Here is a 16021-nt window from a genome sequence, read left to right on the forward strand (position 1 = left end):
TTGTAATTTCCAAATCAATATTGCTATTTTTGTAAACGATGAGGATTGTGAGATTTCCTTCGCAGTGTGGCAGAGAGGGAACAAAAATGATGAATTAGTGTATCTGGTTAATTTCATGAGGTGAGATTAGTGACAACCTTTGTGAGACCATTTTGAGATGTGATGTTGAAGCCGGGGGGCAGGGGCAGGCTGACAGAGACACTGGCAATAGCTCATGTGCAGTAACTGTGGATATACACAAAAAGAGTTGATAGCTGAGGTTTTCTAACCAATCCATTTAGCCAGCAATAAACTACCAAAAAAGAGACAAGAAAGGGTCCTTGCAGTTTATATGTTTAAAGATGAAGATCCATGTAGAAGAATGGCTGCAGAAGCGTGGCCTTAGAATCTCTGAAGATCTGCACAATCCAGGCCTCGTATTAGAATAGGCCTGTAATCACAATTGTGCTGAAGTTCCTGTGCTGAAGTTAACAAGAAAGGTAGCCTTGAGCTATTCTTGAATCCTGAGACCAAGCAATTATGTTGTGCCAACAGGCCGTGGCTGTAACAAGCTGAAGCTGCTGGGAAAGCAGGTGCAGGGCCAAGCAAGATAGGGACCGGTATGGGAAAATAGGGAGTAACAAACTGCAAGGCTGAAGCACAGCAACACAATTCGCTGCATGGATAGAATGCTTATTTTAGTCATGATAATTAGGGGTGTGAGAACCGCGCATGTTTAGAGACTACTAACCAATTATATTTCTGCTTTACAAATATGCATGTGTATCGGTTCTATATAAGTAGTGTTAGACACTAATAAAGTTGAGCAAGGTGCATAACTCATATTGAGCGTCTTCTTGACTCCGGCGAACTCTTCTTCCAACAACTGGCACCCTAACGACAGGAAAGCTGGTAATTGCTGGAAAAACTCTGCCTTTGCATCGCGACGGTGGGCTTTGCAAAATTGAGAGTCGCTGTGAAGAGTTTGAGCAGGAAGACGTCCGTAAGGAGTAAAGGCGTCTGAATCCAGCATTGACGTCTTGCGCCGACCTGCACCAGTAAGACCATTTTTCCCTCGATAATGGAAAGAGAAGCGGCACCCACGCTATTAACTGATAATTCTTGCTAAGCGAGAGGCTCGCGTGAGCACTAAGAAGCTCCGTGAGCTCTGTAGGTGGGTGGCTGAAAACAGACCTTTATCAGACTCCGCGTTCTCATCTAGCAGGGGGGGCGGCTCTCGGTAGCTTTCAGGGCGGCGCGGAGCACCCGTTGCGGCGACACCCTCCGGAGGTGGTGTCGGGTGTAATAGCTCTGTCTTTGCGATGCGATCCTTAGCGGCAGCAAGTCGGCCAAGGACTTGGGGACTGCCTGCCGGGAGGTCATAAACCATTTACGATCCCCGGTTGCGGAGAAAAAAATGGCTATGGCTGCCTCAGACCTCCTCGGTCGGGAAACCCAGTCGCAGTCTACCCGATTATTTGGTCTAGGCGCTCCGTCTGCAAAAGGCATAATTGTGCCCATTAAAAAATCTGCGACAGAGCTGTTAAACCCGACACCACCCGCCGGAGGGTGCCGCCGCAACGGGTGCTCCACGCCGCCCTGAAAGCTACCGAGAGCCGCCCCCCCCCCCCCCCCTCCGTTAGAAGAGGACGAGGGTACTACGGTGGGTCCGAGTGCGCCTCTGAATGAGAACGCGGGGTCTGATAAAATGAACCCACCCCACCTGCACCTGCCCCGATCCCCCGTCCCCGAACCAAACCCTCCGACCGGACCCTAAACCGCTCGCAGCAACAATTGACTGAATGCCATCTGCCTACTGCCGGTCGTGATGTTCAGATCCTGACCCAGGAAGGTGTTATCCTCCACCCTGCCGCTCCCCAAGGCCGTTGGTCTGGGGTTGTAAGAGACGCTGTATTGGAGGGAGAGTGGGAAGCTGCTTCTGCTGTTGCGTGTCCGGTGCGGACTGCTCCTTTACCTGCTGGTTCAGCAGCCGCTGTGTGGAAACCTTTTGATTGGAAATTTATGCAGCAGCTACGACAAGCCGTTACACGATATGGATTACAATCTGAACCAGTCAAACACTTGTTGACTTACTTGTTTGACTCTGAAATCATGACACCCAGTGACTGTACTTCGCTAGCCGGATTGCTTCTTACACCAGCACAGTTCCCCGCGCCCCGCCAGCGTGCCGTGCCGTGCCGTGCCGTGCCCCGCGGCTCCCCCCGCTCGCCCGCCCACCCACCGCCACGGATCCCCCCAGCTGCTGGCGAAAAGGGGAGTCCAGAGTTCGGTGTGGAGCTGCAGATCGCACCCCCGCCGGCGGTAAGACCGCGTACAGTAAATCGCGGCAGGGCTCTGCGCTAAATTCCTCTCTGTGAGAAGGGGGGGGGAGGGGGGCGGGCACTACGGAAGGCCGCGACGAGTAAATCGCGGCAGGGCTTCCCCGCGCTGATACCCTTTCTGTGAAAGGGGAGAGCTCTGAGAAGGCTGCGATGGAATTAGACGCGGCAGTTAAACTGTTAGCTGGCATCCACCTTAAGAGAGAGGAGGGCGTTAAAGAGACAGAAATGGAGACCTTAGTTCGCTGGGCACGAAAAAAGACTAAGATCCCCGAGCCCGCGTTATTGTTTAGTATTGCGGAATGGAGAGAAGTGGGAAATTGCCTCTGGGGTGGCGGTCGATAGCTAACACTCTGGAAATTATGAAAGCGAAAAAAAAAAAAAAAAAGTAGCGGCGGCAGCCATAGAAGCGTTGGGGAGAGATGTGTAGAAAAGCCGCTGGAGCAGAAGGGTGATTCACCTAAGCCTTCTCTCTTGGCTACATTTTTCGGAGTTGGGCATACTCGTCCTATGAAAGGTATGTCCGCCCCTGCGTGTTCAATAGTGCCGGAGCTTTTAGATAAGACAGCGGACAAACCGAAAGTTACTCCTCGAGAGCCTGCGGTAACTGAGCCGAACCCGGAAGAGGCCGCCGAGCCCCCCCAGGAGGGCGGGGCAGCGAGTCCTGCTGCACCAATCACGTCAGGGCGGGCCGCGGCGCCGTGCGGTGACGCACCCCCTCGGCCTGGAACGTCATCGGACGGGTCTGAGGAGGAAGGCGGGGAGAAGCCTTGTGATAACAGTACAGAGAAATCCTTACAGGCGGTAATAGATAAATTAAGAAACCTGGTAAAGCGAGTTAAAATGAACCTGCCTACTACTTCAATACCTGTAATCCCTCCAGTTAGCCCAACTACCCCACCGATGTTGAACTCGAGAAAAGATCCAATTCTACAGTGTTGGTCTGGTGTTATTCGTGATGCTATTTTGGAGGGAGGATGGCAGGTGACCAGCTCGTTAGCTTGTCCAGTACTGATTAATAATCTTGATGCACATAACTGGGACATGATTTATGGAAGATTAATGATCAGATTTTAGCGATGGGAGTGTTGCAACCTGCTCCTGCACCTTTTATGATGATCCCTCAGATTTGGCCAATTGTTGTGATAGACTTGAAAGACTGTTCTGTCTTTTTCACGATTCCCTTACACCCTAATGACACACAAAGAGACTCACTAACGATGATTTGCAACTGTTCCGATCCTGGTTGCATGGCACCAAAGCGAACAGTCCTCAAACTTGTTCACCAGAACAGCGGGCTGCCCTGAAAGTTGTGTCCCACAAGATTCAGACTGGCTGGTGTGGTCACCGAATGGCAAATCATCCGTTATCTTTTTTGGTTTGTAATATTGCCACTTCACTTTTTGCACTTATTTTGCAATGGCAAAAGAAAAAGGAGGAAAATATGGCGATCATTTTAGAGTGGGTTTTTTTGCCATTGCAACCCAGACATCGTATTTTAAGTCGCCCTGAAGCAGTAGTGGCGTTGGTGAGAAAAGGAAGAGACAGGACTGTTGAATTTGATGGGACTGAACCAGCAGATATCAGTATTCCAGTCTGTGGTGATGATTATGAACGGCTTCTGAGACATTCAACAGCCATACAGGAAGCCTTGATGGTTTATACAGGTGTTGTACACAACAACCAGCCAAAAGGACCTCTTTGGAAGATGTCAGAACATTATCAGTGGATTGCAAGACCGTTACACTCAAAAAGACCAGCTGAAGGGCCAACGGTGTTTACAGATGCAGGACGAAACATGAAGAAGGCTGCGCGTGTTTGGCAATCTGATAATCAGTGGCAGAAACAAGTGATCACCGGTGAACCACGGGACAACCTTCAAACGTTAGAACTGAAAGCAGTTGTTGAAAGGGCAAACCGTACCCTGAAGGATTATCTTCAGAGACAGAAAGTATCGCAGGACATAGACATAACTGAACGGTTGACTAAGGTGTTGTTTACCTTAAACTATCTCTCCCTTATGGAGGATAGAGAGGGGCCACCTGTTGTTACACATCACCAAACAGCACAAGGGAACCAAACAACTACAGTTCCTGGTTTGAATGTTCTGTATGAAAATATGGCTTCAGGTGTATGGGAAGGACCTAATCCGGTGTTATTATTGGTAGAGGTTATTTTTGTATCTCCACAGGTAAAGGACCTATGTGGGTCCCTAGCATGTTTGTGCGACCTGTATGTCAAGATCAGAAGACAGAAGAGAAGACTCAGAGCGAGCAGACGGAATAAACTGTCTATGTTGTAAGGGATATAACCTGTGGATATTGTGCCGATGTATGCTATGTGGGGTAAAACGGTTCTGTAAGACAAAGCTTAAATGTAAATGGTGTAAAGAGTGTATGTGTTTGATTAGTAACTGGGCATGAAGGAAGAGAAAGCATACAACTAGTGTAATACCATGCTGATTGGAGACAGTATATATACATCATCAGAATCTGTGAAAGCACAGATTTGTGGGGTGGAATGGGGGGGGGAGGGGAAAGGTGGAAGTTGTAGAACTAAACATGTTTAAGTGGTGGACTTGGTTTACGGTCTTGATGAATTTTTTACCCATTGGCCAAAGTATTTTTGACATCTTGCCTAGAACAAACATACGGGTGACATGGGCAAATATCATGGGTGTAACAGACTTTTGTTTAAGTTTGCAGCAAGCAGACAACTCCTTTAGAACTTGTTTAATTGGTATTCCCCTGCAAGATAATGAAACAAATGTTGATGTTTTTTTGAAATGTTAAAACAGTGGATCTGACTTCCAATCAGAATGGTACATGTGTGAGTCCAAATGGGCAATTTGTTTGGCCTTCTATGAGTAATGCAGCGTGGCAGAAAACGCTTATTGAGAATTTGAATCGACCATATCATTTGCCATTGCAGGAGCTAGACCTATTAGGTAGCATTACGCCCGTTAAATACGTTAACGTGACTGCTACGGGAATGCCAGAATGCGGGGACACGGTAGCACCACTTCAACCTCGTAATGGCACTGGAGTAATTTAGTTTGGTGAACCATGGCGATTGTGGCTAGCATCACAAGGGGAATGGGAGTTTGATACAAAGTTTCAAAATTTAACCGGTTCACCTAATTGGGGTGAACTGAAAGCTGGAGGCTTACATGTAAATGTATCAGGGGGCTATCAGTTGCCACCAGGAGTCTTTTTGATATGTGGAGATAGAGCATGGCCAGGGATTCCTTTGAACCCTGTCGGTGGACCATGTTATTTAGGGTGTTTAACTTTGCTCCACATATGAAAGACTTATTGAAAATGACTCCACAATGTCATAGATCACGGAGGGCACTGCGCACCTTTGAGGAGACATGTAATGACCAAGTCGAACTACAGTCTGTAACAACAAATGTCTTAGCCTCCATATTTATGCCAGGAGCAATGACTGCATTAAACGCTAAGAATATACGAAGGTTAGCGTGTTGGGGAGAGAAGCAATTTAATCTTACATCACAGATTTTAAGTTCGTTATCGCTTGATGTAGATAGTGTTAGGCATGCTACATTACAGAATAGAGCTGCAGTAGATTTTTTGTTATTAGCACATGGACACGGCTGTGAGGATTTTGAAGGGATGTGTTGTGTGAACCTTTCCGATCATTCCATATCTATGCACAAGAAGTTGTCATAACTGCAGGGAAACATGAAGCATATTCTTGTTGATGATAATCCCTTTGATGAATGGTTGAGAGGATTGGGCATAACAGGTTGGTTAAAGATGTTATTGATGGAAGGAATACGCTTTGTTATAATCATTATTGTAATGCTTTTAGTTTTTAGCTGTGTTTTTTCTTGTTTAAAGAGGGTAGTTTTTAACATAACCAATCAGGCCTGGCTTGTGCAAAGGAAAAAGGGGGAATTGTAGAAGAATGGCTGCAGAAGCATGGGCTTAGAATCTCTGAAGATCTGCACAATCCAGGCCTGGTATTAGAATAGGCCTGTAATCACAATTGTGCTGAAGTTGCTGTGCTGAAGTTAACAAGAAAGGTAGCCTTGAGCTTGAACAAGAAAGGTAGTCTTGAATCCTGAGACCAAGTAATTATGTTGTGCCAACAGGCCGTGGCTGTAACAAGCTGAAGCTGCTGGGAAAGCAGGTGCAGGGCCAAGAAAGATAGGGACCAGTATGAGAAAATAGGGAGTAACAAACTACAAGGCTGAAGCACAGCAACACAATTCGCTGCATGGATAGAATGCTTATTTTAGTCATGATAATTAGGGGTGTGAGACCGCGTGCATTTAGAGACTACTAACCAATTATATTTCTGCTTTACGAATATGGATGTGTATCGGTTCTATATAAGTAGTGTTAGACACTAATAAAGTTGAGCAAGGTGCATAACTCATATTGAGTGTCTTCTTGACTCCGGCGAACCCTTCTTCCAACAGATCCAGACTCAAACTGGTCTTTTTCAAAAGCGCTTGTGATGGAGTGGGGAAGCCAGGCAGTGCACAGTAGCCCAGACTGGTTGTTCAGGGAGTCAGGATTTCTAAGTAGACGTCTAAAGGTTTACTCATTATCAGTGGCTCTGAGGAAAGGTGAGTGGCAGGAGGCAGATTTCCCTCTGGATGACTCTTTGTGTGGGACACAGAGGGCTCTTCTGGATTAGCACAGGGTGCACATTCCCCAGCATGGATTTACAGCTGCAGGGGCGGGGGGGGGGGGGGGGGGGGGGGTGTGCGGGGGAAGCATTTTGGCTTTAGCTTCCTTTATCCTTTGTAATAATCCTTTCCAGCTCCCTACCACTGTGCACAGGTTTTAGCTTGTTACTGCTGTTGGCTCCTGCAGTGCTGCCCCTTGTACCTGCTAGCTTTCATTGATCCTTGTTGCCATTGACACTCACATGCCCTTTGATAAAGTAGTTGTCAAAGCTGCCATCCCTCTACAAGCAGCATTACAGACCCACTCCTATCTGAGACGTTCATTAGTGTCGTTTGCCAAAAAGTTTATATAACAGATGTTGCAAAGCAGAGGCACAGAAACACGCACATTCACACACCATTATTGCAAGGGCTAACAGGGTGACGATAAAGGGAGGATGGTCTGCAGGACTAGAGTAGCTGGAAGGCATAGCTGCATCTGTTAAAAAAGCAACTAATGTCTGTGTGACCATGTTATATTTTCAGCTTGTCATCATGGCTGGGACTGTTCTGCTCGCCTACTACTTTGAGTGCACCGATACTTTTCAGGTGCATATCCAAGGCTTCTTCTGTCAGGATGGCAATTTGATGAAACCATACCCTGGAACAGAGGATGAGAGCTTCATTTCACCTCTTGTGCTCTACTGTGTCCTGGCTTCAACTCCCACAGCTATTGTAAGTATAAGAAATTATTTGGATGTTCAATGCAAAGAAAAATATGTATGCTATATCCTTTTTATTTATATTCTCTTTATTTTTGGCAGAAACATCCACCTTTTTTACCTGGTTTTCTTTACTATACAATCAGTAAGCTGTTCCGAGCAGATGAAAATATTCAATTAACTGAGTACCTACAATTCCAAACAGATAATTGCAGTCACTGATTAGCAAAACTTTGGCCCTTTTCCTTTTTCTGTGCAGAAAGTTGCAAATTTCACAAATAGCCAGCTTTGCTGCATTTGGAATTCCATTGGTAAATTCTTATTGGACTGTGTCTTTATGTACTCTGTTTTGTTTTATTTCTTTCTCTTTATTTCATTATCTTCAGTATTTCTTTCCTATGTTAACTTTGATTTGCATCCATTTCAAAAGTTGATGAAAGCTGTATATGCTGCATTTACTTGTGAAAGGTGAATGCTGCACCACAGTCTGTTTTAAGTTTGGGTCTGCAGTAATTTTAATGCATGAAACAGTGTAATACAGAATGTAGTAAGGAATGTGAAAGGGATCTGTGGAAGAGGCAATACTTTTTGGTACAGGACACTTTCTGAAAACATGTAAGGGTTTTGACTTGGATTGTACCAGGAGTTTATGAAAATCCTGTGCAGTAACTGTTATTTTCTGTATTGAAACTCCAGTGAATGTTAGGACTTTCAGTTTACTTTGTGCTGCAGTGGTAGATGATTTGCAAATGAAAAATGGCTTTGCAAGGTTCACCTGAAGACATTGCTTCATGCAAAATACAGCATTGATCGCTGTGGGCTAGGGGAGACCTGTCTAGATGGTCATGGTAAAGATGAGAGTCTCTGAGAAAAACTCTCAGCTGATCCCTAGTCCTCGTGACCAGCGATGGTAGTGTAGCATCATAGATCTGGGACACGATTGCTGCCTTTGAAGTCAGATGTCTTCTGTTGGATTTAGATTTGATAAGGTCTTGGCAGTGCTAGGTTAATTGTTTGACTGGGTGACCTTAAAGGTCTTTTCCAACCTAAAGATTCTGTGATTCTGTGTTACCAGGGGAAAGCTCTGCCCTCCCAGGCAGGCATGGGTCAGGGTCCTGGCTGCAAGTCACAGCAGAGATCCCGTGCCCTGCAGAGGGTGCCAAGGCAGGCCTCAGTGGCTGCTTGTCCCCTATGGTGTCTTTTCTCAGCATGAACGTTGCTTAGTGTCTGCCACCCGGGTTTGACTGTGGAGTCTTAGCTGTGCGGTGTCAGTATTTGGCCCTGTAGGTCGCAGGTAGGATGGCAGATCAGTAACTCCCAGGGCCCAAGGCTAACTGCAAGAGAGATCTAAGGAATTAAGGAAGTAACAACACTAAGTGAAAGTCAATATGCGCCATGTTCTTAGCGGGGACTGTAGAGAAGATAGAGACAGACTGTTAAATCACAAGAGGCAGCCCTGCAAGGGATACAAGCTGCAAGAAAAGAAACCAATAAAATATTAGGAAAAGTCTTTTTACAATGACAGTAGTCAAACACCCAAACCGTGCCACCGTAGAGGCTGTTGGAGCCCCATTCCTCTGGTAATGCGTCTGCTCAAGGCTGTGGTTTGTGCTGACCCTGCTTTGAGAGGGGTTGGACTGGAGGCCCCTTCCCAGCTAAATCACCGTGTTGTTCTGTGTCTCTCTGTTCTGTGGTGCTAGTGGAAATTTTCTGCTGTTTAACTAAGGACAGATGAATGGAGCCGTGAGCGCCTGTGTACAGCCTGAAGACTGTCTCTCTACCACCAACAAGCAGCTGTGCTAATGCAGTCCTCAGATCCACCGTGATGTAAAAGGACAGAATTGCTGTTGGCCCAGTGCTGATAGAACACCTGCTGGGGCACTTTGCAAAGGTTACCTTTTGGGGAGCAGCCTGCTTTTTTCCAGAGATAGTTGTGTGGAATCATTTTGAAACTGGCAGCTTGGGAAACTGGGAGACTGGGGCTTGAGAGCCCCAGAACCCTCATCTGCTTGTATTCTCTGGTTTTGAGTGCTCTGCTCATAGCTCATCTCACAGCCAGTGCCTTCCTTGTGTATTCTCCTCCCCTTGGCTGCTATTGGAATGCTGTGGACTTGATTAGTTTGTTCTATTTGTGGCATTAAAAATACAGCCATCCTTACAGAGGATTTGGGAGACGTCAGCTTTCTAAAACCTGCCCAGAACTGAGAGTTAATGATGTCCCAAGACCCAAGTTCAGTTTGGTTTGCCGCCAGAGATTTTTGTGTGTGATAGCGTTACCTCTGGATGCGGTTTCTGCGGAGAGAGTGGTGTTAGCAAGGATTGACTGTGCCACAAGGATGCTGTTAGAGGAAACAAGTTGAAGGATTTAAAAACTCCCAGAAATCAGAATGATGTAAATTTAATGCATAAAAACAACAGACAGATCCTGTCTGTACTTCGCATGATTCTTCCTAACAGGGGATCTCCATCATCTTGCTGCGATCGGAAATGCCATCAGTTGTACTTTCTGATGGAAAGCAACAGAAGCATGTTGTCTCACACAGAGACTTCAGGCAGTCCCAGGCTGTGGGCACAGCTCTGTTTCCTGCATCTCTTCTGTGCACCCTGGCTGATGCTCCTCCTTCTTTATCTGTATGGCATTGCAGCTGAAATGAAAACTGTCAGTGGCAGCTTTCACACAACCTCAGTGTTCAGTGAAAGTGTGAAAAAAGTAGAAGAACAGCTTTTCCCCATTTGTAACCCCAGAGTGAGTGAATGAGAGGCAGGAGGGCTGTCGAGATGCAGCTTACGCCAGCAGCGATGTGGGACTGCATGGAGGCAGTCAGGCCAGATCTCACTAGAGAAGAGGGCTGAGCAGTTTGACTGAGTTGCAGTGAACCTATAGTGAGTTTTCAAAGGGAGGTGGGGAAAAAAGTAGGCAAAACTGGGGCAGTCTGACTGGTGGTGAGCCAGTTTATGCGTAAGAGGAACCGGATCGTGGCACTCTGCACGCAGAGGAGTTTGGAGAAGCATGTCCTCAGCTCTGCTAGAGGGTCTCAATTGAGATACAAGACTAATGTTCTGAATGAGAGGAACTGGTAAAAGGAATAAAAGTCTTGAAGCTGGACCCATTCTTGGCTGTCAGCACCATCAGTAATTGCTTTTCTAAATGGGATGTAACTCTTTAAGGCTCCCTCCCCACCCTTACCCCACTGCACAGTTCCTGCAGGAGTGCTGCTCCAGGATGCCACTCTTCTGCAACCTCCTCTTGTTTGTAAGGCAGATTCACTCCTGGATAGTTTATCCTTACAGAAACAGCTCTTCTTGATGTTTATCCCGATTTTTAGAATGCAGCTGTACAAAGAATCATTTGGCAAGGAGACTGTGAGGTTATCGGAAAGTGCCGGGGGGGGGGGGGGGAAAGGGCAAGTTTCTGCGTCCCTTTAAAAGCAGCAGTTACATTGTTTTGTTGATTAAATTGGCAATTAAATTAACAAACTGTTGGTAATCTGTATCAGAGTTCAGGGAGTACTGGGTGCTCACGATGGGCTAAGAACTTGAAGGGGGAAGATGTGATATTTCACTGTCTGAAAATGTCAGTTTGAAAGTTGAAGGACTATCATGGACAAAAGGTTGTTGAAGAGGAAAATGGAACAGATCATTTTATCTGTCTCTTTGCTCAGGAGGAGCCAAGAAATAAGGAAAGCATGTGCAGCAGAGGTTTTTGAGACCTGAATGTTGAAGAGCAAGTATTTGGCGACACCACCAGTAATGGGAAGGCAGGGCAAATTGAAGACATTTTCTCAATGGACAGGTTGTAATCAGCAGAGGAAAAATGACTGCTGAGTAGAGATTCATACTGGGGCTTTGGGGCATCATCAAAGGTACCTAATAGTACTATGGAAAAGATGTAAGAAAGAGTATCCAGGCAACATAAGCTCAGTGTGGTTGAACTTCTATTGCATTCAGGACACCAAGAACAAAATCATATCCAGTGGCACTACCTTTGCTTCCCAATTGCCTCCATCACCTCAGACTGCAGATCACCTGTGCTGTCAGTCGCCAACCTCCAGTGTCATTTTATTGCCATTTCTACTGTCTAATTAAGCCCGTGTGATACGACAGCTTATCACACTGTTTATAGTGTGATACAACAGCTTATCACACTGTTTACAGAGTGATACGACAGCTTACCACACTGTTTACAGTGTGATAAAACAAACTTGGATTGTTTTCCCAAACAGAAATAAGTAGATTGCTTGTTGTGTACCTTTCCACCCATACCTCTTTATCTATATTTAGGTTTCAGGTTTAGAACTGAATTGTACCAGTTCCTGGGGTGCTGATTCTGTTCTGGCAGAAGCAAAGACACTTAACAATGTCAGTGATTGATTTTGGGAGGCCAGCTGGACAGCTTGGCTGGGTGCGCGCCCTGCTCATGCAGAATCATCAGGGCTTAAATCATGAGAATGAGCGGAGTTACTTGACTCCAGAAATGCATGCAGAAAAAAACCCAAATTAGTTCTCTGAAGAGCTGTTCGGACCACATTCAGTTTTGCACAGCTAGCTTAGCTATCAGAACTAGGTGCCCAGGCCCTCACTGAACTTTTACAGGACAGCAAGGCTCGGTTTCTAGAGCCCACATGAAACCTACAAGAAAACAAAATCCTCAGATTCGAGCAATTAAATTCAATGCCAGCGATGGCACCAAAAGAATAGTGCAGTTATGTTGAATCACCTCATAAATATGCTATTACTATACACCTAAACTCTTAGGTATTACACCAAAGGTACTGTTCCCATAAAAAGTCACATTTTGATCTGTTATGCTGTAGGAAGTCTAAGATAACTCTGCTTTAGTCAGTGGAATGGAACTGAACAGATGTATAGCCTGGCAAAATTTCCTCCTAAATCTAAGTGGAATAATCTATCCACATGGCAGTTGCTAGGAGTATGCCAGACAGCCAAATATATAGAAATAAAGATGGGAATTGAAGTCAGAAAATATTCAGCTAACTTCTGATGCAGTGGAACTTTAAAAATAGGTCTGTTGTTAAAGGAGGACTGTTCAGAAGTTTCATACCTTAGTGTATCTCTTATTTGAAAAGGTTGGGTTTTTTGAATGCCACTGACCCATGTCTTCACAGCATAGAATTTCCTCAGGGTGTGAATTGTCTCTCAATGTGTACTGTATGTATGCGCTAGGCAGACAGAGAGCCAAAGCATTAATTTGAACTTCTGAACATTATTGTAATTCAAATAATAAACGGTTTGAAAGAGCGTCACTTTTAAACTGCTTTAGTGCAGATGGTCTTTTTCTTAATGCCCAACCCTGCAGTTAGTGAGCTAGGCTTATCGAACTGCTTGCCAATTCTGTTAAGAGCAGATGGAGTGAAATGGGATAAAGGCAATATTTCAGCGCAGCTCCCATGCTTCAGCTCCCACTCCCAGATGCCATTATCGACATATATTTTACAACTCGATGTTGAGCGTAATTGGCTTGAATGTCAATAATCGATAAGGATGCCCATGTGGTTTAGATAAGGATGAATTGTTGCCCTTGAAACAACATACCATTCCAGCAGTCAAAGCTAACTTAAGACTAGTTCCTTGATATTTATACTAACTCTGAGTGTCTATGGGTATGTGTGTGCGCATGCATATTTTTGTTATGCATTTTTCTGACCATTCCCTAGCACTGTGGATTCCTTTTGTGTGTCTTATAATAATGTATTAATTTAATTCTTTTGAGTGCTTCCCTTTTAAAAGCTCATTTCATCCACTTCAGGCTGACATTTTTTCTCTAAAGGCTTTCATTACAAACTCTGTCTTTCTAAAAAAGCTCCCAGTTTCCCCTCCTAAAGCCTGGTTCCAAAACATGATAGGTTGGATGATTTTCAAAAGTGCCGTCTGTGAGTGGACCGTCACTGCCTCTAAAGCCTGTGATAAAATTCTATCGGCAGATAGACCTCTGCGTGACAGACTTAAATTACTTCAGAGGGCTTAGGAAATACTGATCCTACTCCTATGGGAAGCAGTTGTCACTTTTATAGAAAGTATGAATATTCTGGTCACAAAAAAAAAAAAAAAAAGTAATACCTAAGTATAGCTAAGATCAAAAGCAATGGATCCCTGGAGACTTCATCTTTGATGTTTAAATAAATGAAACAGGCCATTCAGTAAATAAAACAGGCTAGAAGTCATCCTCTGGCTGTCGTACTAGCTGGCATATGCAGTCTGCAGTGAAATGGCTACACTCCTGTGTAAATAGCAGTGGCTGCCTGCAGCTTTCCTCCTGGGACTTGTCCCAGGCATTTTCTGAGAGACTGTTGTCACCAGGCCAGGTTACGGCAGGGACCATGCTAGCAATTTAACAGTATGGGTGACTGGGTGTGCTCCAGCCATACCCTGGCAGTTTTTTCTTCATTAGTACAAATATGATGTATTTGTCCAGAATTTTCCTTGACCTCCCCAAAAGTTTTTGACTTCAGCCTGATTTCCGTTACGGGATGTCCTTTGTCTAAATTTCTTCTCAAAGTTGGCAGGAGCTCTGTAACCTATCTGGCAGGCTCAGATGAATACAAGTTTGAGAAGCTGTGGAGGCTGCCAGGAGCATCCAATATTGCTGAGGCTTGCTGATAAAATGTTGGGGTGGAAGTCTGCAGCATTGCTTTCCACTTCCCCAGATGTCTAGAAGCCTTCCATCCCTGAAGTCTACATAGTCAGTAAGCTGTTAACAGGACACGACAAATGCTCTGCCAATCACAGTAAAAATGGGAGCTTCTGTGATCCACTGTGTTCATTAAGCTCTCTTCGCCATCTGTATCCCAGGATTTAGTATAAGAAGGCCTAATATTTGCTGTGTCTTGCCACTGAGTGCAAGAATAACAGCTCCTTTTCTTGGCTGGGAGCTGGGTCTATGTCAGTTCATCTCAGATGAGTAAGTGTAGCCTCACTGTGGAAGTGCAGTGTCCCAAAGACATGCTGCTGTGTAGTAGTTTGTGGGCTGGAACCAGTCACCCACCCATGTTTTGATGTTTGCTCATGTCGGTTTTAACCTTCCTTTTCTTTCCCTTTCCTGGCAGATTTTTATTGGTGAGATATCCATGTATTTCATAAAGTCAACACGAGAAAGCCTAATTATTCAAGAGAAAACTATTTTGACTGGAGAGTGCTGTTACCTGAACCCACTCCTTCGAAGAATAATACGTTTCATAGGTAAGCATCCTGAGCACTGCAAGCTTAGTCCCTGTCTGTACCAAAACAGAACAAAACATCCTAATAATTTACTCCACAAAATTAAGTAAGCTGTGAAATCTTTGCAGGCATCTTCCACCTTAGAGGGATAGTCCCCCTTGGGATTTGCAAGGTATGCAAAATGTGCCATATCGCGCTGGTTTATATTCGATTCTGCTGAGCTTAATACATCTTCTGGACCCTTGAAAAAAGGTTATGCCAATCAAATCCTTATATGAATAATTCCATCATTGCTAGTCTGTGTAAGCTACCCATTTAACTTACAAATTGATCCTCACCAGCCCATCCCTTTGGTATTTTTCTTTTCAGCTCTAATTTTAACACCCATTGCTCTGCCACACAATGTTCAGCTGAGCATAGTGTAAAAAAGCCTAGAGCCCACTTCAGAATAACATTCTTATTTTTATTGTGTTTGGTTTTTGTTAGAGCTTTTGTGGACTTAATTGCTGAGAAATGAATGAAGACGTTCTGTCACTAAACAATTTGGATGTTGCTTCACAATGTTGATTAGTAGAAAAAATGCTTAGAAGACCTTACCGAGGGGACCATCCCATGCTTCTTTTGGAGCAGGAAGAAAAACAGCATTGCAGTTTGTGTTTCCACTGTGGCACTGACAATCTGGTTGTCCTTTGAAAGCTTACCAATTCACAGCCATTTAATGCTGCCCAGAGCACACTCCTGGGTGTTTACAGATGAGTGCTGGTTGCTCATTTACTTGTAGCAGCTCATTCTTTGTAGCAGCAAAGTAAGAAGAGGGCAGCTCTGAACTGCGTGTGCAAGGGGCTCTAGCTTCCCTCCTTCTTATTCATGAGAAGTCCCAAGTTCATGCATGGGATGGGATGGCTTGTCTTACTGCTGACATGGGCCAGTGATAAATACGGCTCCCCAGTGACCAAGAGGAGCTTTGCCCATAGAGCATTATGACACCTCTGTCCCTGTATACTGTTAGAGGTAAAGCATCCTTGCATCTTACCGAGAGCTGGGTGTGTATTCACAGTCAAATTAAAGGACTTATAAGAAGCAATGGGAAAAAAAGTTGAAAATACTGGATCACTTCTTCCCTGTCACTGCTGAATTTTTGCACTTTATATGGAAGAAAAATGTCT

General features: G+C 44.9%; 1 protein-coding gene and 1 long non-coding RNA gene across 9 annotated transcripts in view; one reads left to right on the forward strand and one right to left on the reverse strand.

Moving 5' to 3' along the window:
• The window catches only part of LOC308056144, a 271689-nt gene extending 266961 nt beyond the window's left edge, over positions 1-4728 (reverse strand). The window contains exons 1-2 of the long non-coding RNA XR_013924721.1: positions 2779-4728; positions 2107-2351 (exon numbers count right to left, since the gene is read on the reverse strand). This is a non-coding gene — a long non-coding RNA (uncharacterized lncRNA). The remainder of the gene's footprint in view (positions 1-2106; positions 2352-2778) is intronic.
• Positions 1-16021, forward strand: part of PLPPR1 (phospholipid phosphatase related 1) — a 133785-nt gene that overhangs the window by 98888 nt on the left and 18876 nt on the right. For 5 of the 8 annotated variants that reach the window (XM_080371040.1, XM_080371035.1, XM_080371036.1 and 2 more), the window contains 2 exons: positions 7504-7692; positions 14744-14876. In XM_080371040.1, the coding sequence (XP_080227166.1) occupies positions 7513-7692; positions 14744-14876 (313 nt within the window). In that variant the 5' untranslated portion in view covers positions 7504-7512. Of the gene's footprint in view, positions 1-937; positions 1038-1668; positions 2302-6807; positions 6916-7503; positions 7693-14743; positions 14877-16021 lie in introns of those variants that run through there. The other 3 variants (XM_080371039.1, XM_080371033.1, XM_080371038.1) reach the window with 3 other exon arrangements.

This window comes from Falco punctatus (genome assembly GCF_963210335.1).
Source record: "Falco punctatus genome assembly, chromosome: Z".
Lineage (NCBI taxonomy): Eukaryota > Metazoa > Chordata > Aves > Falconiformes > Falconidae > Falco > Falco punctatus.